This window comes from Anabrus simplex, chromosome 12 (genome assembly GCF_040414725.1).
Source record: "Anabrus simplex isolate iqAnaSimp1 chromosome 12, ASM4041472v1, whole genome shotgun sequence".
NCBI lineage: Eukaryota > Metazoa > Arthropoda > Insecta > Orthoptera > Tettigoniidae > Anabrus > Anabrus simplex.
Genome location: NC_090276.1, coordinates 16,952,845 through 16,977,280, shown reverse-complemented (window position 1 = coordinate 16,977,280; position 24,436 = coordinate 16,952,845). Strand labels below are relative to the sequence as shown.

Below are 24,436 nucleotides of genomic sequence, written 5' to 3'. Positions count from 1 at the left end.
TTTCACGCTATCAGGCTCAAGGGAATGCGTGCTACTAAAAGTTTTTTTATAAAGAAAGGGCGCTGGCCTTTTGTCCAACCTGTCGTGTTACCCTTTCGGCTTACAGGGTTGCTGGCTTTTCTAATTCAATACTGGAGTACCTATGGTCAGTAGACATGACACATAGATATACAGAAATATGACCGAGTTTGAAAGTTTGTGTGATTACCTGGTGTAATTACCATCTAGGTCGAGATGTTTTGTCGTGTACTATAACTCGTTGGAGATCTTTAAGAAGTACATTCAATGCTACAGAATAAAATAAAAATGAACAAGATGGCAGCAATTACAGATAAAAATTTAATCCCAAATATTATGGGAAGAATTTTAGTAATTAAAATCTAGAAATTGTAAACAACACTATCAGATACGCAAAATACAAAAGTGCAGAACACAGCGTATATATTCTCCCAGTAAAACCACAGGACAGAGCAAATTCGTCACCTTGTAACCTACACAAATACATTTCTTTTTTTTTTTTTTTTTTTTTTTTACAAGTTGTTTTATGTTGCACTGATACAGATAGGTCTTATGGCAACGATGGGACAGGAAATGGCTAGGAGTGGGAGGGAAGTGGCCGTGGCCTTAATTAAGGTACAGCCTTGTATGAAAATGGGAAACCACGGAAAACCATCTTAAGAGCTGCCGACAGTGGGGTTCGAACCCACTATATCTCCCGAATACTGGATACTGGCCGCACTTAAGTGACTGTAGCTATCGAGCTTGGTGAAAGAAAAATTAATACTATATTTGAAATATACTACCTCCTGGTAAAGTAGGCTACTGTGGATCATCCTTGAACTGGCCTGTTCAGGACTGAACCCTTGGCCAGATAATAAAATGGCCGGTTACATTTACAATATTAAAATAACAGGCCTATCAAGCAATTCGGAGTTTTGGTTTTTAAGATTTTCTAAACAACATTTTAAAAATGTGCTAGGCTTATTAACTCACTCAAAAAGTCATCCACAATAATTGTAAATGGTTAGCAATATGAAACAAGAGAGGCAGGGTGGGAGACAACATGGGCATTCGCGACTGTGCGAAACCAGAAGCCACAATATTCCCTGGAATCAATAAATTTTACCATTTTTGGTCTTGGATTGGTCCGTGTTGACTAAGCTCATGAAAAATACCATGGTTAGTTGTTGGGTCTGTCTGCCCTGCAAATATTTATTATAAAATTTGTAAATTTACATAATTATTACCAGTACATGTTTTGAGAGCTGGCCCACTCTCTTCATTAGTGAAATTGACATCTCAAAACAAAAATAGTAAAATCGTAAAATATTGTTACAAAAAACACACACACTAAAGTTTCCTTACTAATGCTTATCTACATAGCAGTGTTGTATCTGTCTATTTTTGAGGAAGCAATTTAAAAAGTATGTATAAAAAACCCTCAATCTCTTAGATTCACTCAAAACAATTAATATCTTGGTCTTGCTTGCTGTTAAAAATCCATCTAAAATGTTCTTATCATCCACTGAATTACTTTCTACATCACAAGATCTATTTGGAATAAGTTGTAAATAGCACATCTACCAAGACGCATGGCTAGTGCATACCGTGAAGGCGACTCCGTACTGACAAGCTCAAATCAGCACACTGGAGCGAAACGCTGGCAACAGAAATGAGTTAGCTTGAAAATTTATTATGTCCAATAAGGGACTCATTATATTGGTATTACTGACAGTAATATTAGGTCTTTTCTTTTTCCAACCATGAGGTATGAGGTTCTTCAGTCTGTCAAACCTCATAGTTATAAACTAAGTTGCAACTGAAAAAAAAAAATGGCTCCAATTATAACAAAATTTTAAAAAATAAAAACATAAAATTCATGGAGTGACTTCACCAAACTCTCACCAAGCCCTGTAACTAACAGTCATCAATGATCTGCATTTAGGACGGTCGCTCAGATGGCAGATTCCCTATCAATTGTTTACCTCATATTTACATTTATTTACAATTGTTTACCTAGCTTTTTTCTTAAATATTTTCAACGAACTTGGAAATTTATCGAACATTTCCCTTGATAATTTATTCCCATCCCTTACTCCTTGTCCTATAATTGAATATTTGCCCCAATCTGTCCTCTTGAATTCCAACTTTAACTTCATATTATGATCTTTCCTACTTTTAAAAGGTCCACTCAAGCTTATTCTTCTACTTATGTCATTCCACGCCAGCTTTCCACTAACAGTTCGAAACATACCAGATAAAGCTATTTAAAAACTAGTTAAAATAGTTTGTGTTTAAGCGAATTCACAACATGTATGACCGGGCGAGTTCACCGTGCAGTTAGGGGCACACAACTGTGAGCTTGCATCTGGGAGATAGTGGGTTCAAACCCCACTGTCGCCAGCCCTGAAGATGATTTTCCATCGTTTCCCATTTTCACACCAGGAAAATGATGGGGCTGTACCTTAATTAAGGCCACAGGCGCTTCCTTCCCGCTCCTAGCCCTTTCCTATCCCCTCGTCGCCATAAGACCTATCTGTGTTGGTGCAACGTAAAGCAAATACTAAAAACAAAAACGAATGTATGAATAAATATTCAATAAATAAATAAATAAATAAATAAATAAATAAATAAATAAATAAATAAATAAATATTCAATCTAAGGCAACAAGACCGAGATCGTTCCAGGAATGTGAAAAAGATCTGAGGCAGATTGGTATTTCAGACCAAGAAATTCATGCATGACAGGAACGCATTCAAAAGATTGGTGAACAACTATCAAGGTTTCAAAATGGCATCAACTAAAAATTTAAAAAAAATAAAAATGGCATCAACTTCCAGAAGACAGAAAGACCTTTGTCTGAAGAGCATAAACAGGCACTCGTCGTTGGGCTCAGAAGATATTGGCAGGAAGTCAAAGCCAGAACGAGAACAAGACCTAGACACTAAAATGAAGTTGGTTGTTACCATGCAGTCCATAGAGGCTCAACTTGATTAATAAATAAATAAAAAAGAATTTCAATTATAAATTTATTTAACGTGCACAATGTGCAAAGAATTACTATATAAAACATTAATCATCGTTGCAAAATTTCACCAGTGATTCTGATCGCTGTTTACAATTTAAAACATGGTACCTAGTACAGTGTGCACCACATCTTAAACATACACAGTTCAAACCTGGTTCATGATAACGCTTTATATTACACAGTTTATAATGGAACCCATGAACGGAGAACCTTGTCAGCAGGTGTCGCAGTTCATATCCACCTTGAACCCACTCGCGATTTAGCATGGCATCGGTAGAGTAGAAATCTTCCCAGATGTCAGGCTTCTTCGATCGTAAGTCTCGAAGCAGATGTATATAGGGTGTTGTTGCTGGAAGTAACAACTGTAACCTTAGCTCTTCCACATAAAATCCCTCTCTGGATAGCTCATACACGAGCCGGGAAGGAGAATATTTGGAGAGGCATAGGGCCCGTTTCAAGTAGATTGCCTTCAACTTCACGATTTTATCTAACTGTTTCATACTCAAATGTTCCCAAATGTTTTCCAAGCCGTATGTTGCTATAGGGCTGATTTTTAGATGAAAGAGTTTTATGGCAGTTTCTAAAGACAAGTTTCTCAGATGCTTAATGTCAGATATTGCTTTCATAGATGCATTTATACGGTCCATGAGATGGAGGGTGAAAACATTACCTTGGGTTTGAAAAATTACACCCAAGTATTTAAAATGCTTTACGGACTTCAGTTCTTGGTCTTCATAATAGAAGATTCCATGAGGACCCCCTCTTCTAAACGTCATGGAAACTTTTTTCTACCTTCAGTTTGAGTTCATTTTTATTTATCCAGCCTACTATTTGGTTGAATGATTCCTGGAGTTCCTTCTCTGACGTTGATGTTAAGACCATATCATCAGCGTACATTAATAGTTTGACGCTTTTCTGGTTTTTCCAAATCTACTATGTCTGCTGTCGCAATGATGAATAATAATGGACTTAACGGGTCTCCCTGTAATACCCCGGTTGTTTGTTCCAAAATAATAAGATTTGGTAATGCCATCATCTACTTCTATTGAATTGTTGAGCAGTAAGTTCCTAATCAGCGGTATAAGGTAGTTCGTACTACCAATGATACTCTCCAATTTTTCTAACAGTATGGTTCTGCTTATGGTCTCAAAAGCTTTCGAATATAATTGAACTTAATAGCTTTAGAAAAGTCAATTCAATTCAATGTTCTAAAGGGTAATGCCTTGTCGATGCAACCACTCTCTTCTTTCAATGGCTGTTCGTTTCAGTTCCATGTAATTGCCACAACCTAACTTCCTGATGTCGTCCAAATACTTCATCCTAGGTCTTCCTCTCCCTTTCTTTCCCAGCACTTTCCCTTCAAGAATGTTAGTGATGAAAGTATTGTGTCTGATGACATGTCTAATAAATTTTCCTGTTATCCATTTCCTTTAAAAATCTTCTCTCTTCTTTAATTTCCCTTAAGACTTCCGAGGCTAGGAAAGCAACAGATAGGGAATCTGCCACCTGGGCGACTGCCCTAAATGCAGATCAGTATTGATTGATTGATTGATTGATTGATGCATGGTAATAGATGGGTTAAGTCCATAATCTGAGCATCCACATACTATCGGTGAATGGGGAAACTCCTAAAAAAAAATTACTGAAGTTTGGTTTTTCTTTCCGTCCAGCTCGTTCTGGTCATTTTCTGCCATATCCACAATTCAGTAGCCTCAAGTCGATTCCTTTCTAATTTACTCAGACTCCATCTCTCACTTCCATACTGAAGTGTACTCCATACAAATGATTATGCAAAGGATTTTCAGACATCTGTATTCATGTGTGTGCTGGTTAAAATGTTTTCTTAGTCATAAATGCCTGTTTTGCCAATGCTATTCTTCTCTTTACATCCAGGAAGCATTTGTTATCCTCTGTTATCATACTACCAAGATAACAAAATTGTTTCACCTGATCAATTCTAACGTCATCAATTTTTATCACCATCATCATCATCATTTCCCTTTATCCAGCTGTAGCCGGGTAGGGGCAAATATGGTTCCTCTCCACTTTCTTCGGTCTTTCCACCACTCCTCCTTCAACACTGTGTCCCAGTCCAGGTTTCTTTCTATAATGCTGCGTTGGATGGTATCCTTCCATCTCAATCGTGGTCGTCCACGGCCTCTCTTTCCTTGGATTTGCATTTCCATCACCTTTTTTGGCATTCTTTCGTCGCTCATTCGCTTTATGTGCCCAAACCATCTTAGTCGGCTCTTCTCTATTCTATCATTCATTTTTTCCACTCCAATTTCTTCCCGGATTTTCTCATTCCTTATTTTGTCTCTTCTACTCTTCTGTATCATACTCCTCAAGAATTTCATTCCGGCTGCCTGTATTCGACTCTCATCCTTCTTTGTCATTGTCCAAGTTTCTGCTCCGTAAGTTGTTATGGGTACGTAATACATCTTGTACATAGTATCCTTTGCTTCCATTGGCACATCTTTGTCCCATAACATATTTCTTACACTATGATAGAAACAACTTCCAGCTTGAATCCTTTTACTAATCTCAGCATCCAGTCGAGCATTCTCCATTAATTCACTCCCCAGGTATTTAAATGTTTCCACTACTTCCAAGGGCTTGTCTGCAAGTCTAATCTGACCTTTCCCTTCTTTCTCCCCTCTAGTCATAACAAGAGTTTTACTCTTTTCTACACTTATTTTCAATCCACATTCTTCAATCTTCCCATTCACCACATTCAACTGTTCTTGAACCTTCCTGTCGTCTTCTCCCCAAATCACAATATCATCTGCAAATAACATCATGTTCATTTCTCTTCCTCCATATGCTGCTTTTGCCGTTCTCATGATGTCATCCATTACTATTGTAAACAGGATTGGTGATAGAACACTTCCCTGTCTCAGCCCACTAGTTATTTTGAACCAACTTGTCCTGCCAACTTGTGTTTGCAAGCAACTACAACATTCCTTATACAATGCCATGATCATTTTTATTAATCCCTGTCCAATTCCTTTTTGCACCAGACTGTCCCAAACTTTCGTCCTAGGGACACTGTCATATGCCTTTTCAATATCAATGAATGTCATCACCATATCATTCCCGTACTCCCAATGCTTTTCCATTAGTTGTCTCATAATGAAAATGGGCTCTATTGTTGACCTTCCACTTCTGAAACCAAATTGATTTTCCTGTATCTGCTTCTCAACCCTCAATCTTATTCTACTTTCCAGTATCCTTTCCATTATCTTAGCAACATGGGATATTAGAGTAATTCCCCTGTAGTTCTTCAAAACTTTCTTATCACCTTTCTTGAAAATTGAGATGATTATTCCTTTTTGCCAATCCTCAGGGACCTTCTTATTCTCCCAGACATTCCTGAGAACCCGATATGTCCAATGCAGGCCTACAGCTCCAGCTGCCTTTATCATCTCCACTGAAATTTAATCTATTCCAGCAGTTTTTCCATTCTTCATCTTTCTTACTGCCATTTCAATTTCATTCATTGTAATTTCTTTATCCATTTCTTCGTCAACTAATTGCCTTTCCTGGTCGTCCATTGAATGACTGTCATCCGTTCTTATGTTCAGCAGCTTCTGAAAATATTCTCTCCATCTATTTCTTATTTCTTCTGGCTTTGTTAAAATTATGCCACCTTCATCCTTCACAAATCTGGTGTTTACTTGATCTCTCTTTTTGTTTCTTAAGATACCATACAGTAATTTCTTGCTGCCCTGCATATCATCTCTCAACGTCTGTGTGAATAAGGCCCAGCTTTTCCTCTTTTCTTCCTCCACTACTTTCTTGGCCAAATTCTTTGCCTCCACATATTTTCTTCTACTTTCTTCAGTCTTAGATGTTTTCCATGCTATTTTCTTTTCCTTCACTTTAATCTTTACCCTATCATTCCACCAGTGTGTTTCTTTGTCTTTCACATTTCCTGATGTTCTACCACACACCTTTTCTACACATCCAACCAGTGCTTCCTTAAATCTTTTCCATTCCTCTTCAACATTCCCCACCTCTGTCCTGGGTACCAAGGGTATTATTTCCCTTTGAAATTCTTCTTGTATGCTTTTCTCCTTCAACTTCCATACTTTAATTCTTTTCTCTCTTCTTAATTGGGGTTTTTCAATCTTTCCAACTTTCAATTTTCCTATCACAACTTTATGATCTCCACCAAAGGCTTCTTCAGGCATGGCTGTTACATCTACAAGGTTCTTCCGGTGTTCTTTCTCTATGATTATATAATCAATCGTGGTCTTTGTCCGTCTGTCTCCCCAGCCATACCTTGTAATCTTCTGACTGTTCTTCTTCCTAAACCAGGTGTTTCCAACAATCATTTGATTCCTCATGCAAAAATCCACCAACAACTCGCCTTCTGGATTTACATTTCCATATCCAAAGGGCCCTACAACATCTTCCTTTCCTTATCTTTCCATTCCAACTTGTGCATTTAGATCTCCCATCAATAGTACTTCCTCTCTCTCCACTTCCTCTAAGAAGTCCTCTAGATGTTCATCTATGCAACCAGTTTGTGGGGCATACAACTGAAATAGATCTTTCACGCCATTTTCAAACTGGAGTCTCATCATCATCATCCTATCGCTGACGTACTTTGTATATTCCAGATATTCTTGGATTTCTCTTCCAAGTATGATGGCCACTCCATTGTTTGCTTCAGGTCCTCCACTGTAATACAGCCTGTATCCTTCTCTCAGAGGGATCTCCCCTGTACCCCTCTTCTTGGTCTCGCACAGTCCAAGTATGGCTATATCTTTTTCTATCATGAAGTCAACCAGTTCTTCTGTCTTTCCCGTCAGTGTCAGTATATTAACTGTTGCAATTTTGACGTAGTTTAGTGCTGGTTGCCCATTTTTCACAGTTCCCCCAGCACCTGAAGAGCTGCGCGTCGCTTTTAGCAGGGGACGCCCTAACCTTTTCCGAGGCACCATATCTACTTTGTCCATATAGGCTATTGTTACGATGGGCTCGCCACACCCAAAGGCATTTTATACCTACTGCCAGGTTCAAAATTAGGCCGCCCCTAACGTGGAGACAGACGCCTTTTGTAGCCGCTCCTCTGGAGTACAGACGCTACGGGTATGCCCCTTCCGCCATCTCCGCCGTACCCAAGTCCACCTTCTCCGCCGTAGATGCCGTTGAGGTCTTCACTCGTAACCCTGAGCTGGGGCCCATACCAGATGTTACACACCGGGTCAGTGTGCTCTGGGACTCACATAGGCAGGGGCGCCACTCCCTGGGTAGGGCTGCCTCCGAAGAGGGTCCCTACCTGCTACCTTGATCAATTTTTATATTGGTTTCAATTTCCTCCATAATTTTCCATATTACCATTACTTTTGTTTTCAGTTTCTTTACTTTTAATTTGCATATATTAGGAGTGCCTGAGAGGACTTTCAGCAATACAGGATCAAATCAAATACCTATTATGGTTAAGTTTATCAGCATACCACATAGTCGAGCATCTCATCTCCCTACTCCCAAGTCCTCCCAGCCCAAAGTTTGCAACAATTTTGTAACACCATTCCTTTGTCGGAAATCACCCACAAATCATGCTGCTTTCCTTTGAATTTTTTCCAGTTCTCGTATCAAGTAGTCCTGGTGAGGGTCCTTTACAATTGAGCCGTGCTCCAACTGCTGTCTTACCAGAGACTTACACGCACTCTCCTTTACGTTCTTACTACAACCCCTGAATACTCTCATAACCCTGTGAAATCTGCAACCTTTAATAACTATCTCATTTATATGATTACCCCAATGAAGATATTCCTTATATTAACAGCATGTGGTACAATCACCCCATTAACACAATATTTAAAAATAAAAGGACATTTCCTCTTGGTGAAACTTACAACTTGACTTTTCATCCCATTTACATTCATACCATTGTCTGCTGTCCATCTCACTACATTGTTTAAGTCCTCTTGCAGTCGCTCACAATCCTGCAACTCATTTACTACTCTATACAGTGTAACATAATCCGCAAATATCCTTATCTGTGATTCTAGATCTTTCCTATAAATATATAAGGAAACATAAAGGTCCAATAATACTGCCCTGCGAGATCCCCCCTCTTAATCATTACAGGATTAGATAATGCTTTGCCTACTCTAATTCTTTGAGTTATATTTCCTAGAAATATAGCCACCCATTCAACCACTCTTGTCAACTCCAATTGCCCTCATTTTTGTCAGTAATCTTCCATGATCTACCCCATCAAAAGCCTTGGATAGGTCAATCTACAGATACGAGGTTGATGTACATGAGCACCTTCAAATACCACCGGACTGAGCAGGATCGAACCTACCAGGTTGGGATCAGAAGGCCAGCACTTCAGCTGTCCGAGACACTCAGCCTGGCAAGTACTCACTGTAAAAGGATTAATTTTATACACCTTTCCCTACTCATGGTAGTGTATACACATTTTCAGTACTGACAACTGTATCTTTCAGTATTCATTCCATGTTTCTGAATGAACAAGGCATCTCCATGATTTTTTTCCTGCCCTTTTTCCCAAATTACCGCAGATTACTTGTGAATTTGGCCTAGTTTTATGAACAGATGCCCTTCCCTACGCAGAAGGATGAATTAATTAAACTTAGCGCTTCTATGGTGATTGGTAGAATGATGTGTTGAATGTAGGTGAAAAGAAGGGTAGCAAGACAAACACCCAGTTTCCAAGTTGGAGTAATTAACCACACCGGGTTAAAATCCCTGATCCAGCCAGAACTCGAACTCAGAGCCCTTTGAACTGAAGACCAGAAAGCCTTAAGGTACAGCCTGGTGTGAAAATGGGAAACCATGGGAAACATTCTTCAGGGCTGCTGACAGTCGGGGTCAAACCCACTATCTGCCAAGTGCAAGCTGATAGCTACACGACTCAAACCACGCTGCCACTTGCTCGATGAATGGGAAACTGTTTACTAATCTCTAATCGTGTGATTCGCACTTGGCGAAGTACCAGTTTGTTTATAATATCAATCATCTCATGTCAGATACCTCCTGCTCACACTGTTACTTATAAACATGTGATTTGACACACAGATTGATTCAAAAGAAGAAAGATTCACAGAAAAACGTACCTGCAATAACTTGCCATAACACTGCACAGCATTTTGAAAGTCGCCTCGAAGTTTTTCAACTTGAAGCTTCTGCTGTCTATCACCCTTCCTTACTATAACACTTAAGCGTTGGAGGTCTTTTGTAGTCTGCGACACAATCTGGTTGCAACTGAGTTGGGTAACATGACTACAGAAAATAACAGAAAATAATACGTTAGGACCTAATGTCATTTAAGAAATTAAGATTAAGAGCCAAACATACAGAGGAGGAAGCACCGAACATGGGATATATTCTACAGACTACTTATTGTAGTCTTTAACAGAAAAGCTTACACTTTATCTCGGACACCCTGGTTATCACGATCTGTTCCAATACTCTTTAAAGCTTGTTGCAGAGTTTTTCCACTGGAGTTTATGGTGTAAATATTCGTTGCAATATTTTCCGATAAATTATACAACTCTGTAGGACTGAAATGTGTTCCAGCAAATCCAACTGTTGGTTCCGCAGACGGATTTGTGGAGCCATAATTTTTCTGAACTTCGCCAGCGAAGCCTTTTGATCCCATTTTTATTTGTTTATGTTTTTATGAAAATTCGAGTACACTGGTAAATTCCTCTATTGCGAGTCGTAAGTGTCCATCGACACTTACTGTAAGATACGTATTTAAAACATTACGAAAACAATTCGCAAAATGATGAAAATGACCAGGTTCAAAACTATACACTATGAACACAACGTTTCCAAGATCGGCCACAAAATAATATTTGACAGTTATTCATCAACTATTCCTACGACAAATGCGACATATTGCACAGTCGTGCCATCTAGTGAGGGTAATAGGTTTTAAGGATATCATGATCACCGCCGTCTCGATCCTCCTATAAGAGGTGATCATGACACGACCGTTTTGATCTGGTGGAGATCAGCCTCCGGCATGGCGTAGATCTACTTGGCCGTGATCAATATCCCTCTCCATCCCGTTTTACAATCCTTCATTGTTTTATTTTCAGCATAATTTGTTCAGAAGCAAGCCATTCTTTCAGCCACAGCTGCTGGTTGATGGTGTCCCCTTTGTGCACAGATTCTGTAACGGAAACCATGAACGGCAGTTCTTGTAAAGACATATCGTTACTTCCATTCGTTTGTCTTCATGGCCAGTGTTTGAGTGTTATAGCAGCAGTAGCGGCGCTAAGAAGCGCCCATCCCACCCCCGGCTATAATTGAAAATGGGCCCCTCGTTTCCTAATAAGGGAAGATACGTACAAGTTTATTTCGTAGTACAAGGTTGTATACCGGTGTTATGACAATGAACAACAACGACGCAACGATAATAATAATAATAATAATAATAATAATAATAATAATAATAATAATAATAATAATAATAATAATAATAAATGTGTATGACGCTCTCCTCTACCGACATCATGTTACCTACTCGACAAGCCCATCACCGTGGTTACGCAACAGCGTGACCTAGGTGTAATATTCGATACAAAATTACAATTTAAGACCCATATAGAAACATATACAATCAAGGCTATGAAATTACTAGGCATTCTCTATCGCTTCACAGAAATTTCTGACCCCATTGCTCTTCGTCACTTCTTCCCCACGATCGTTCAACCTCTCTTAAACTACTGCTCTCCGATTTGGACAACAACCGCCCTCTCCAATACTAAGCAGTTAGACAGAGCAGTGTCCTCCTTTGCTGCAATTGTAAGAAACAGAAACCCCAAGCTCAGAAATCTGTCTACGCAGCAGGTATTAATGGCAATTAATGTGTCACCGCTGCACATCAGGCGACAGGTAGCTGACCTGAGTTTCCTCCACGAGATCTTAAATGGACATTACCGCTCGGAACATCTTGTTTCTCTCTTCTCTCTCCGCCTACCTTCCCGTTCCACCAGAGCCAAAGACCTTCTCCACATTCCCCACACTCAGCACTCAATACTTCAACGATCTTTCCTAATCCGCCTCCCAACACTCTTTAACAATATTAATAGGAGACAAGAGCTTGATATAGCATCAAATAAAAGTGAATTCGAGAGGTGTGTAAATAGTATCTTAAAGATAAGTTGATATGAAGGGATTATACCGCCATCTTGACCCACGACGACTTGGCTATGAACATGGACATTCTATGGTTTTCGATTTGGACAGTTATTAGTAGGATGTGTACCTGATCTTGTTATATTTTGTTATGTTTGTTATATTTTATTATGAAAGTTTACGTTTGTTAAATAGTCTGTTGACAGTGCAAGTGAAATTTGCTCAGTGCAGCTGTATCTTGTGCTTCGTGAATAAATAAATAAACGAATAAATAAATAAATAAATAAATAAATAAATAAATAAATAAATAAATAAAAATAAAATTTCTGCGGCTCTCGTAAGAGTACCGGTCCCGGTAATGAAAATGCGAAAGGCATTTGCAGGACAGCCAACGTGGGATTTGAACCCGCTGTATCTCGAGTGCATTGATTCGGCACACGAATGCTGTGACATAAGTGCGTTGAAGCTGTTAATATTCTTTTTAAAACTTACTCCGGTTTCCGATAGGAACTCGGGAGTTCAGTGTTGAGATGAGATTCACATAGTAGACTACAGGTTTCCGTAGAGAACAGTGGTGTAATGGGTGAAACTATCTAGTAGTGGAGCCTATTCATTAAAACGTGCCGATATAGCACTGGAGCTTTTAGGCTAATTGTGCTATCATATGTTTATGTTGTTATGTATACAGATGAAGAGGGATGAAGTACGACAGATAGCCGACTAACACCAATTCGCCGAGCCTTTGCCATTCGCGGCTATGATCTTTCGGAAATCGAAATCAAGACCAGGGTTCTGGTCACTCGTCTACAAAGTTTCCGCTCTGACCAGCAGAACTGCTTATGAACTGACCAGGAATCGAAACCGGGCTTCAGCGGTACAACGACAGTAACTAACCGCATCATTAACGTATTCGACTAGGAAGAAAAACAGAACAATTGAGAACCAAATTTCAGATAAAAAGCGTAAGTGGAAAGATATTTGTGTCCACATAATTGATGTAATTCGTATTAGCTGTATGTTCTTTACCACTCCGTGGGCATAGGGAGGATATTCGTACCATCGGACCAGAAAGCGGAAGAAACAGTCATGGGCTCCGCGGGAACTCGGGATCCTTATCGCCGCAACTGCATAGAATTCTGGATCTGCAGCTTCTGAATCTTCTTCCTTTTCCCCAATAAATTCTGCATACGTTGGGCGTGCGTACGAAGTTTGAGGTTCACAAATAATTTCCTGAAAAAGAAGTCAGTCTTGACTAGTAGATTCAGTGCCGTCCTATGTCCTTCTAAAATAAATGACCTTTACAGAATTCTCAGATTTACCGGAGTAAGCTATAACCATATTTTTGGAGTAATATTGAAATGGATAAAGCACGTGGAACTGTCTTGGCATTCACCTTAGTGCAGGAGAATAGAAAATCACAGAAAACACTCTCAGGGCAGCCGACGATGATGATCAGCCACTCTCCGTCTCCCAAATACATGGGTGTCGAGTCACAGGAGGGCCGTGGCCACGGCTTCTCTGCTCAGGTGGTCAGTAGGAGTGCACAGCTGTCGGACCAAGAACCAGCGGTGACCACTTGTAGGCCAGAACCTACTCTGCATCCGCGACCTCCCAGTTATTGGTCTGGGTAGACCAATCCTGTCGCCGACTGTCAGCCAATTGAGGCTCAGAATGAGCTCCAATAGTTATAATAGTGTGTTCTCCTTGCCTAAGATGTTGGAAACTTTGTTCAACAACTTGGCTCTGTTGAATCCATCGAACGCTTTGGCGTAATCCCAAGGCAGCATATATACACCCCCTTTTAAATTTTGTAGCATCCCATGTGATAACCACTCTCGCCATTTATTTTCCAGTGGATCTTCCTGAATTGAAGTCGTATTATTCATCAGGCATGTTCTCACTTGTTTGTGGGGATAGGCGGGGGAGGAACGTGGTTCAGAATTATCTTCGTGAAGATTTTGGAAGGTACACATTCTAGGGCTATCCCGCGATGTCAGTTTGGTGTTTTCCTCTGTCTGATGCAGGCATTGAATAATGCTGCCCACTTCTCAATTATGATTGGCAGCGATTCCTTTAAAACTTCATTGGTGAGCCTATCAGGTCCGGCGAATTTGCGTGGTTTGTATTTCTAGATGGCAGTTGTCATAGGGGCGATCTCTTGTGCGTTTTGGGTAGATTCTCCTTTTATGCGTGTCCTCTGGCAAGGGGGTTAAGGGGTTAAGGGGGTTGAACACCCCCCTCCCCCGAAATAAAAATGACTTGACAAATTTAAGCAGCACATACGTGTTTCCAAACAATCAACCCTTAAATTTAAGGCTATAATAAAATCAAGACTTAGTAAAATAATTGAATTTAAACTTAAAGGTTGAATATAGTTAACAATTTTGCTAAAAATAAATTGATATAATGTTTTAATATATTCTGGACTATCATTCAATTATCTACACTTCATACCAAGTCATTCTTCTCTCAAATGTTTTGTTTGAGCCTTTTATTGGCGTCGCATAAATACAGAAAGTGGAAAACATAAAGTTTGTCTAAATATTGTTAAATGTTGAAGTACCAATGTATTTGAATGATTATATTCTAGAAATGCATGATAGTCTTTGACTGAGTGACTGACAAAGATTTTTCCTTTTCCACCCTGAAGGGATGGGGCGTGCCACCTAGAGGGTTACGCCCTCTCTCTGGCGAGAGGTTGGGGATATGTGATGGAGAACGAAGGGGTAAAGTTTGAGAAGAAGGAAGAAATGGGAGTGGTTTGGCTTCTTAGCTAAGGGGTTTGCAACTTTATTGTATTACAGTACGGCATTATTTACAAAAAGATTTGTTTTTCTATTTGTTTGACATGGACATCTATATATATAAAATAAGAGTTTTGTCTGTACATTGCTCAGAATTTGAAAAAAATGGTATTTCTGTATCGGTCATGTCCATAGTAACAAGGAAATGGAATTTTTAATTTTCCGTAATGTCTGTCTGTCTGTCTGTCTGTCTGTCAATCAATACTGATCTGCATTTAGGGCAGTCGCCCAGGTGGCAGATTCCCTATCTGTTGCTTTCCTAGCCTTTTCCGAAATGATTTCAAAGAAATTGGAAATTTATTGAACATCTCCCTTGGTAAGTTATTTCAATCCCTAACTCCCCTTCCTATAAATGAATATTTGCCCCAGTTTGTCCTCTTGAATTCCAACTTTATCTTCATATCATGATCTTTCCTACTTTTATAAACGCCATTCAAACCTATTCGACTACTAATGTCATTCCACGCCATCTCTTCGCTGACAGCTCGGAACATACCACTTAGTCGAGCAGCTCCTCTTCCTTCTCTCAACTCCTCCCAACCCAAACATTGCAACACCTTTGCAACGCTACTCCTTTGTCTGTCTGTATGTACACGCATCACTAGAAAACGGCTGAAGAGAATTTAATGAAAATTGGTATGTAAAATCGGGGGATGAGCCGCTATAATCTAGGCTATAAATAATTTTACTCACGCTGAGAGAAATGGTAGTTTAGGGGAAGGCCTAAAATTTAATTCTCAAATATTTACTTTATTAGTGATCCTATTGATAAATACTACATAACGAAAGTTATATATATTTAAATTTCCGATCATTTATGTCATACATTGTTACCGTACCGGCTTCAATAATACATATATTCATCAATTTGTATTTTTGTTGCCAAGTCCACATCAACGCCGAGCCACGAGAAAATGGGTTAACAGAATTTAATGAAAATCGGTATATGGAGTCGGGGAATAAGAAACTACAGTCTAGGTTGTAAACAATTTTATTCACCCTGGATGAAATTGTAGTTTAGGGGAAGGCGCTTAAAATTTAATTTTTAAATACCCATGTTATTGGTCCTACCGAAAAGTACTACATAACATAAGTTATAGAGAATACAATTTCCGATCATTCATGTTTTATTCAGTTTTACCGTACCGACTATGATAAGAGTGGTATTTCATAGTCGGAGGAAAACTAAATGTGGAGGCCTACAATATTCAAAGTGCATAACAATGATCAACAATAACATTACATTGGCCATTGTTTGTTGTGATGTTATTTGTCTCTTATGCTGCTGCTCTACTCAAATAGATGGGATTACTGCTGCGTAACGAGTATAACAGCCTGACTGAATATTGGCGGAAAATAGCTAGGGAGATAGAAAACGTTCTTCTCTAGCATGCCATTCCTCAGGTTCATATATTTTCGGATGCTGCAGGTACGTTACAGACTGGTTCACCAGAGTATTCCAGCTATTCGATCCCTACTCTGACGCACTGTTTTGAATGAGAAGTGTGCACAATTAAGGCAAACGCTCACTTAGTAGTATTAGTATGACCTGGTCTAGGTTTACAATTTAGAACTAATCCAAATTATAGCACCACAATTCACGAAATAACTCAAAATTCAACCCTGAAAAGAGCCGTTTCTTAAGGAAAGCTTCTTCCTCTTCACTTTTATTAAATTCTACGTGCATTTTATTCCAAATTAGCAGTGAGGTGGGGTTTCTCCTCTGGCTTGGAGGAAAAATTTGTCCGCCGCCGGCGTCGTGAAATGAGATTTTCCGACTCAACGGGCACTCCTATTAAACAGATTAGTAAGAGGTCATCGTTTTTGCCCTGGAGTCTCCACTATTCGACACCCCCACCCGGCCGAAGATAAGACGAAGTGTGTTCACGGATCACGGTTCTCTGCGGCTTGGTCATTCCAGCTCTTGAACTTTGGGCTGTTAGATCGGCAGAGAAAATGTGAGGTTTTTCATTTGATCGAGTATTTCATATAAAGACATTACTTTTAATCGCGCCATTCATACTGACGTCATTGTAATGACCTATGTTCATTTCAATTGGGGAAACCACTAAGATAGTCCTTCTGAGGATGTAAAAAGGCAGGTGGAGAGTGAGTGACTGTCATTAAAATGAAAACTTCCCAACCTGATTGTGACTGATGGTAGGCAAGGTGGCCTACCCTTACAATGAAAATTCCCTAACCCAGTCTTCATATGAGAAAAAACGTTTGGTGACTTCCCCGTCGTGTTTCTAGGGTAACGTTAAGTGCTACGCAATTTAATACAATTTTTCTCACAACGTGTACACTACCTAACCTAGAATACTGTATACAATGTAGAATTCCGTAGCGAAGCACGGGTACATCAGCTAGTTGGTATATAAATTAGTTCTACAATTTTACAGTATTTGGGATATTAATAGCAATTAAAGAGTTGTATTTTTACAGTCACGTAAGGAGGTATATAGTTTAACATAGTACTGATTAGAAATCTTTCCATTGGTTTCTTCGCCAAGGTGGTCTCTTCTGAAGACAGTGGGGGGGGGGGCGCTGGTAATGTGTTCAAACAAGGGCTTCTAATGGTGTGAATTTAGGCCGGAATAGTTGGTTAGAAAGTGAAGAATGAATGTTTGATTTACTGCGGCTTGTAAGTGAGTGAGATCTAAGGTTCTATTGTAGGGGTGGATATTTAAAAATGAAATGGTGACAAAGGGAATTAGATCCTCCACTGTAGGTGATTGAAAAGGGAACGTCTAGTTGATGTAGGTGGGTCAATGGTTCAGATAGGGGCTATGAGTTGATATAGGTGGATCACTGGTTCTGATAGGGGCTATGAATTCTGGTTGATTTTGAGAAGGTGCAGGGTGGCGACGGCAGCGGCAAGTATACACTGCGTGATTACCTCCGGCATTGCGGGGTTTGATGCGTGTTGGGACACTGGATGTAGAGTGATTTTGAATGAAATGTCCACATTTAGGTGTTTTAGACTGTACACTGAATGGTGGTATGATAATTGTAGGTGAGACAGCGTTCATACCGGATGACTTGTGGAGGTGGGGTGCGAGATAGTTCCGCTTTATGGTGTTGTCTATGTATGGAGACTATGCTGGCCAAGACACGGTCGACATCTTCGGGCGTTGGCAGAACAAATCTCACCATATAGGTGGGACCCGTGAAGTTCTTGATTTTGAATTCCTTCCTGACTGTTATGCCTTCCGCGTGGAGTTCGGAGAGTATTGTTTCTTCAGTAATAGAGGGGTCAACACCTCGTATTGCACAGCTGAGAAGGCGGTAGCATGCTGGGGAGGGGGGAGTTTTGATGGATTGAGGTGGGAGTATTTGAAGAGTAGTACTTGATCCAAGTTGGTGAGCTCCTATTGCGGTGGTGAGTAGCCGTGGTGTCCCCATTAACTTGAATTATGACTCCAGTTGTTATTCGTCGGATGTCCGCTATATCCTGACGGCACATATTAAATCTGATCAGGTTGGAGAAAGTGGCGTGGGGAGATCGGAACTCAGGGGCAGGGTTGGAGAGTAGAAATGAATGCGTTCCTGAGGGGGTAGGTTTGAGCAAACGGGAATGATTGATGGGGCGTCTTGTGCCGGACACAGATGAAACTCCGAGAGGGGGAGGGGTAGTGGTGGTGGTGGTGGTGGGGTAATATTGGGAGGAATGGGCAGATAGATGGCGTTCGTGGACGACGGGATCGCACTTGTAATATCTGTTGATGGTGCAGGTTCCGGGTCTAAAGCAAGGCGTCGTGGAGCTTGTTCTTCCTCCAGAGCAGACTGTGGAGAAAACCTCTTAAACTGGAATTGAACTCTAGTGTTGTCCCATTGCGAAGCTTGTGTCATGGGAAGAAATCTGGCCTGGTAGTCAGGAGCTGCAAAACTAGACATTAAAACAAATCGAATCGAAATCTCTTTATTTGCAAATGAGGTGTCTACCTCGGTGGCAAATGGTACACTAAAATACATTATTGTCAAGCACTAAATATTAAATTAACAAGAGAAGAAAATTTTCCTATAATACAATATTATACAATTTACGCTAACAATTTTTTCTATTAAACACACAGCTCATCCTTAATAAGTTTATATTGTTTACAAACTTCTACTTATAATATCTCCTGTACTACTTACAAATATAGTCAAATATAGAAGTAGTTAGTAGTCCATTACTTTTTATAAAAAAACCCATTCTGGAACCTAAGTAGCATAACGACCTGCTGCGTCTTAACTAGAGCCCCTTTTGCCACCACTTTTCAGAGTTCCTGAAGGGCCTTCACAGCTACCGTAGCGGTCCCAGTGCCCTCGAAGTCCCCACTGTACTTCACCCCTACAGGCAGTCCTCTACTTTGGCTGTCGAAACTCCTTTGATCAGGGGATGGAATTAATTTATTCACACACATTTTTTATTTACATTAACCTGCATTGGTCGAATGCCCTCTAACATTTCATTTATTTTCTCTGTTGCTGTTTATTCTCTTCTTGAATATCTGTACAGATTTTGGAAATGGATCAAACACTACCCCTGGTAAACTGTTCCACTCTTTCACACCCTTCCCAATGAATGAAAATTTACCCCAATCGCTTCTGCTAAAATTCCTTCTAATTTTATATTTGTGGTCAGTCCTGACGATATAATTATTTTCCAACTGAAGCCTCTCACGGATATCTCCCCATGCTTCTTCTCCTGTATAGGTTCTATATAATCCTATAAGTCTAGTTTTCTCCCTTCTCTTACTTGATGTTTCCCACCCAAGTTCCTTTGACATTTCTGATACACTACTGTTTCTCCTAAAATACCCTGTTACAAATCTTGCTGCTTTCCTCTGCACACTATCTATTTTTTTTTCAGCTTGGTGAGGATCCCAAACACTGTTTGCATATTCCAATAATAATAGACAAACCATACTTAAGTAACTTTTCTCTTTTAATTCTTTGTTGGATCCTTTAAGTAGCCTAATTATGACATGTAACGATCTGTATGCATTCCCAACAATGTCATCCACATGACCCTTCGAATGCAAATTAATTTCAAATCTCACACCTAAGTATTTTCGCTTGCCATCTTTTGGGATAATTACCTCATCCAAAGTATATTCAAATTCAGTTTTAAAACTCCTGTTTGTAAATGTTGTAACAGTTGATTTGCCTCTATTAACCTTCATATTATTCTCTTCAACCCATTGTTGGATACTCTCAAGGTTCCTTTGTAATTCTGAACAATCCTCAATGTTATTTATTTCCCTATACACAATTATGTCATCTGCATACAAACTTATTTTTGATATTATATTGTTCCCTAAATCATTTCCATATATTAAGAAAAGTAAAGGACCGATTATACTACCCTATGCAATTCCCTTCCAAACTTTCTCTTCCTGCGATACATTATTTCCTACTTTGACTTTCTGAACCCTTGAATTTAGAAATGCTTTTATCCAACGTGTAACCCTTACATCCAATCCTATTCCCTTCAGTTTCTTTAATAATATTCCACGTTCCACTCTATCAAAGGCTTTGGAAAGATCTATGGCTATGCAATCTAACTGGCCTCCTGAATCCAATCGATCTGATATGTCCTCCTGAATCCCACCAGTTGTGCCTCACAAGAAAATTTCTTTCTAAATCCATACTGGCTCCTCACGGCCGAGTGGTAAGCTGCTGGGGCTATCTGACTGAATTCAGAGGTGGTGGTGGTGGAGGTGGACGTTGCTCGAGTGGAGACTTGACAATAGGTGAAAGCGATACATGGCGAAGATTAATTGTACTGGAGACTGTGAAGATATGGTATTAGTGATGATGGACTTGCCCTGAGGTGATACCTCTCGGATTTTTTTCTTTTCACCTAGTCAGAACACTTGTTTAATAGGGAATGTCCTACGTCCTGTAATTACGCTGTAGGAAAACCGTTGGTTGGCGAAGGGTGATAGTCTTCGCTTTTTGACATTGCTATCAGTTCATGTGGAACATGTAGTAGGTAGTTAAGAGATTCTCCTACTCTCCTGACCTTTTCCTAGTTATGTGGGACTGGCACTAACGTTAATGAAGCCCAGTTTTACGAATACCAGATGCCCTTCCTGAGACAAACGCTATGTGGTGGTGGTGAACTACTTTCCGTTGCACGTTTCTATATTGAATAGTGTGGTTTGTTGTGAGTAGGGGAATGTGTATCAGGATTATCACAAACACTCGCTCTCCGACTTAGAAGAATTATCCAAATGTGATTAATATCCTTGGCCCATCCTTGAAATGAAACCGGGGCCCTACACCCAGTAACGTAGATTGGGGGGATGAGGAGGGCAGCCGTCCCCCTCCATTTTGTGGAGAAAACATTACATTTTTATTCCTTTTGTGCTAGGTGAAACTGGGAATTATTAAGAAATTGCACAAGCCCTGTTGTCTTATCAAGTAAATATTTTCTTTCATTCCTATAATTATCGGCAAAATTACGCCCGGAAATACGCACAAAATATCGTTCATCGTGGCTAACCGATCTGCATACCATCACAGCAAGTAGCGAAGACTCGCACTGCAGTGTATACCACGTGCTGTGAAGAAGAGTAGCGGACTTCTTTTTTTCTACTAAGAACATGGGCACGTATGTATGATTACTTCGCTTGCCGTACGCATTCGTCATTCTCACAGTTTCTTTAGTGTCTGTTAGTTTCTTAGTGTGTAGTCAAGTACTAACTTATTTTTAATTGTATAATCAAGCCGTAAGTCTATTTAACTGTAATACATGTGCAATATTGTTCTTTTGGTGAAAGTTATATTGTATGATATTGAATGAAAATCTCAAGAACCTATTGTTAACGCACGTAAGCAAATACCGGTACCGGTACAGTATAGTAAGTTTGTAAACTGTCGGCCTTTACCTCTCTGTCGAAATTCGCTCAGACAGCATCAGAAAACTTACAGTTTTGTAGCTTTGAAAAAAATAGTTTTGATGTATATACCTCCGCCCCCCGACCGCTAACCCGGGTACTTTTTGTTGTCTCTAATTTTTCCCCTCCCTCCTTCTAATTTCCAATCGCTGCTACTATCACGCCAACACGCTGACAATTCATCCGGGAAGTGGACTTTGAGATATAATTAAGCGCCTGAAATAAACATACTTAAGAGAGTTTTCAAGAATTAATATCAAATAATTCAAATAAATCAGTTTTTGTTAACAAAATCGTCAGTTTCTAATCTCAAATATTCCAGTGTCCTACCAGATTTCAACCTGAATGGTTGTCACCCATTCATGTTTATAAACAAATATTTACTTTAAAACAGTTTATAGTGGCATCTAAACGATTTAATTATCGGTATTTCATTATTTTGAATTTTTCTTAGAATAATTACATTTTGTAAATGAAACATGTCGACTTATTACTGGCTGTTTGAGATCAACTCCACGAGATAGAATCTACTGTTTGGCTGGAATCGCCCCACTAGATATTAGAAGAGAAGTTTCATCCATGAAAAAAGAAATGGTCGCAAAGGGAACCTATAGCCTGAAAAAAACCCTACAGATGTGGGGCACCTTTTTCTTGGCTTGCATATTTGGAATGACATCGTTAGACGAATAAGTTTGAGCGGTGTCTTTAAAAGTAGGAATGATAACAATAACGGTATGAAGATAATGTTGGAATTCAAGAGGACAAATTGGGGCAAATATTCGTTTATAGGAAGGGGATTTAGGGATTGGAATAACTTACCAAGGGAGATGTTCAATAAATTTCCAATGTCTTTAAAATCATTTAAGAATAGGCTAGGAAAACAACAGACAGGAAATCTGCCAATCTGCCAATCTGCCCTAAATGCAGATCAGTATTGACTTGATTTAATTATTTTTGTTTCCCCGCCTAAAGTTTGTTAGTCTAAAATCGTATTCGAACATCACGTTCGTCTTCGTAGTGTAACTGTTAGTGGTACTAGCTGCCGTCCTCGGAGGTCCAGTACTGGCAGACATTTAAGAATGGGAGGAGGGATGGTATGAGATTAAAATGATACATGCAGCTCACCTCCATTGGGGCTGTGTCTGAAAAGAATTCTCCACCTCGGGATTAGCACAGGAATTTTGTCCAGCTTCATGGCCAAACGGTTAGCATGCTGGCCTTTGATTCAAAGAGTCCCGGGTTCGATTCCTGTCCGGGTCGAAAATTTTAATCTTCGTTGGTTAATTCTTCTGGTTCGGTGGTTGTAGGTTGGGTTTTTGTGCCATCTTCAGCATTATAATTATATAATAGTTGATGTTACTTCTGGATTGGAAAGATCAGCTGGTGTTAACACCTCACCGTCGCCCAGCGAACGCCCGAATGTAAATCATACACACTTCGGGGAGGCTCTTTCCGTGTCCCCCAACCTCTTCCAGTTGGTTCCAGAAGCTTCATATATGCGGATGATCGAGCTATTGCTACTCAAGCAAACTGCTTTGAGGTTGTAGAAGAAAAGTTATCAGAGGCTGTTTCTGAACTATCCTCCTACTACAGATGAAACCAATTGAAACCTGACCCATCTAAAACTCAGGTATGCGCCTTCCATTGAAAGAACAGACAGGCGTCAAGGAAATTACAGGTAGTATGGGAGGATACTCAACTAGATCACTGCCCAACACCTAAATATCTAGGTGTAATATTGGATCTTGCTCTCACCTACAAACGACACTGAATGAACAACAAGCAGAAAGTGTCAGCTAGAAACAACATCCTTCGTAAGTTGTCTGGAACCAGTTGGGGTACACATCCAAAGACGTTGAGAACTACGGCCCTGGCTCTTTTCTACTCCGCTACAGAGTATGCTTGCCCTGTTTGATATAGATCCAGTCATGTTAAACAAGTAGACATTTCTCTAAATGAAACATGTCGGCTTATCACTGGCTGTTTGAGACCAACTCCTCGAGATAGAATCTACTGTTTGACTGGAATCGCCCCACTAGATATTAGAAGAGAAGTTGCATCCATGCATGAGAGAACCAAAGCAATCGCATCATGTGCACACCCATTGTATGGATATGAACCTGCCCACCGAGATTGAGGTCTAGGAGGAGTTTCCTGAGTACAACCGAAAATCTAAAAGAATCTGCTCAATCCACAAGGTTGAGATTATGGAGAACTAGAAATCCTCACCTTGCTGGTTGGATGCTACCAATTGAACATCTCCCTCCAGGACACGAGGAACATTGGTCTACTTGGAATTCGTTGAACAGGCTTCGCGCTGGGGTCGGTAGATCAAGAATCAATATGGTAAAGTGGGGCTTTCCTGGCACATCTAGGCAAAGTGAATGTGGTGAAGACCAAACTACAGCCCATTTCATGAACTGTAGTAGCGGCAAGTGTCCTTTAAGTTGCACAATGGAGGACCTGATGGCTGCGACACCTAATGCCCGTGATTTGGCAAAATTCTGGGCAGACTCTATTTGATATGTATGTCATTAAGTACCATTATGTAAAATGCATGTTTCTGATACGAATAAATAAATCA

At 39.9% G+C, this 24,436-nt stretch overlaps 1 protein-coding gene across 1 annotated transcript in view; it reads right to left on the bottom strand.

Moving 5' to 3' along the window:
* Positions 1–10,913, bottom strand: part of Syx13 (syntaxin 13) — a 28,518-nt gene extending 17,605 nt beyond the window's left edge. Inside the window, exons 1-2 of the mRNA XM_067156817.2 lie at positions 10,439–10,913; positions 10,127–10,292 (exon numbers count right to left, since the gene is read on the bottom strand). Coding sequence (XP_067012918.2) covers positions 10,127–10,292; positions 10,439–10,671 — 399 coding nt within the window. The 5' untranslated portion in view covers positions 10,672–10,913. The remainder of the gene's footprint in view (positions 1–10,126; positions 10,293–10,438) is intronic.
* Between the last annotated feature and the right edge of the window lie 13,523 nt (positions 10,914–24,436).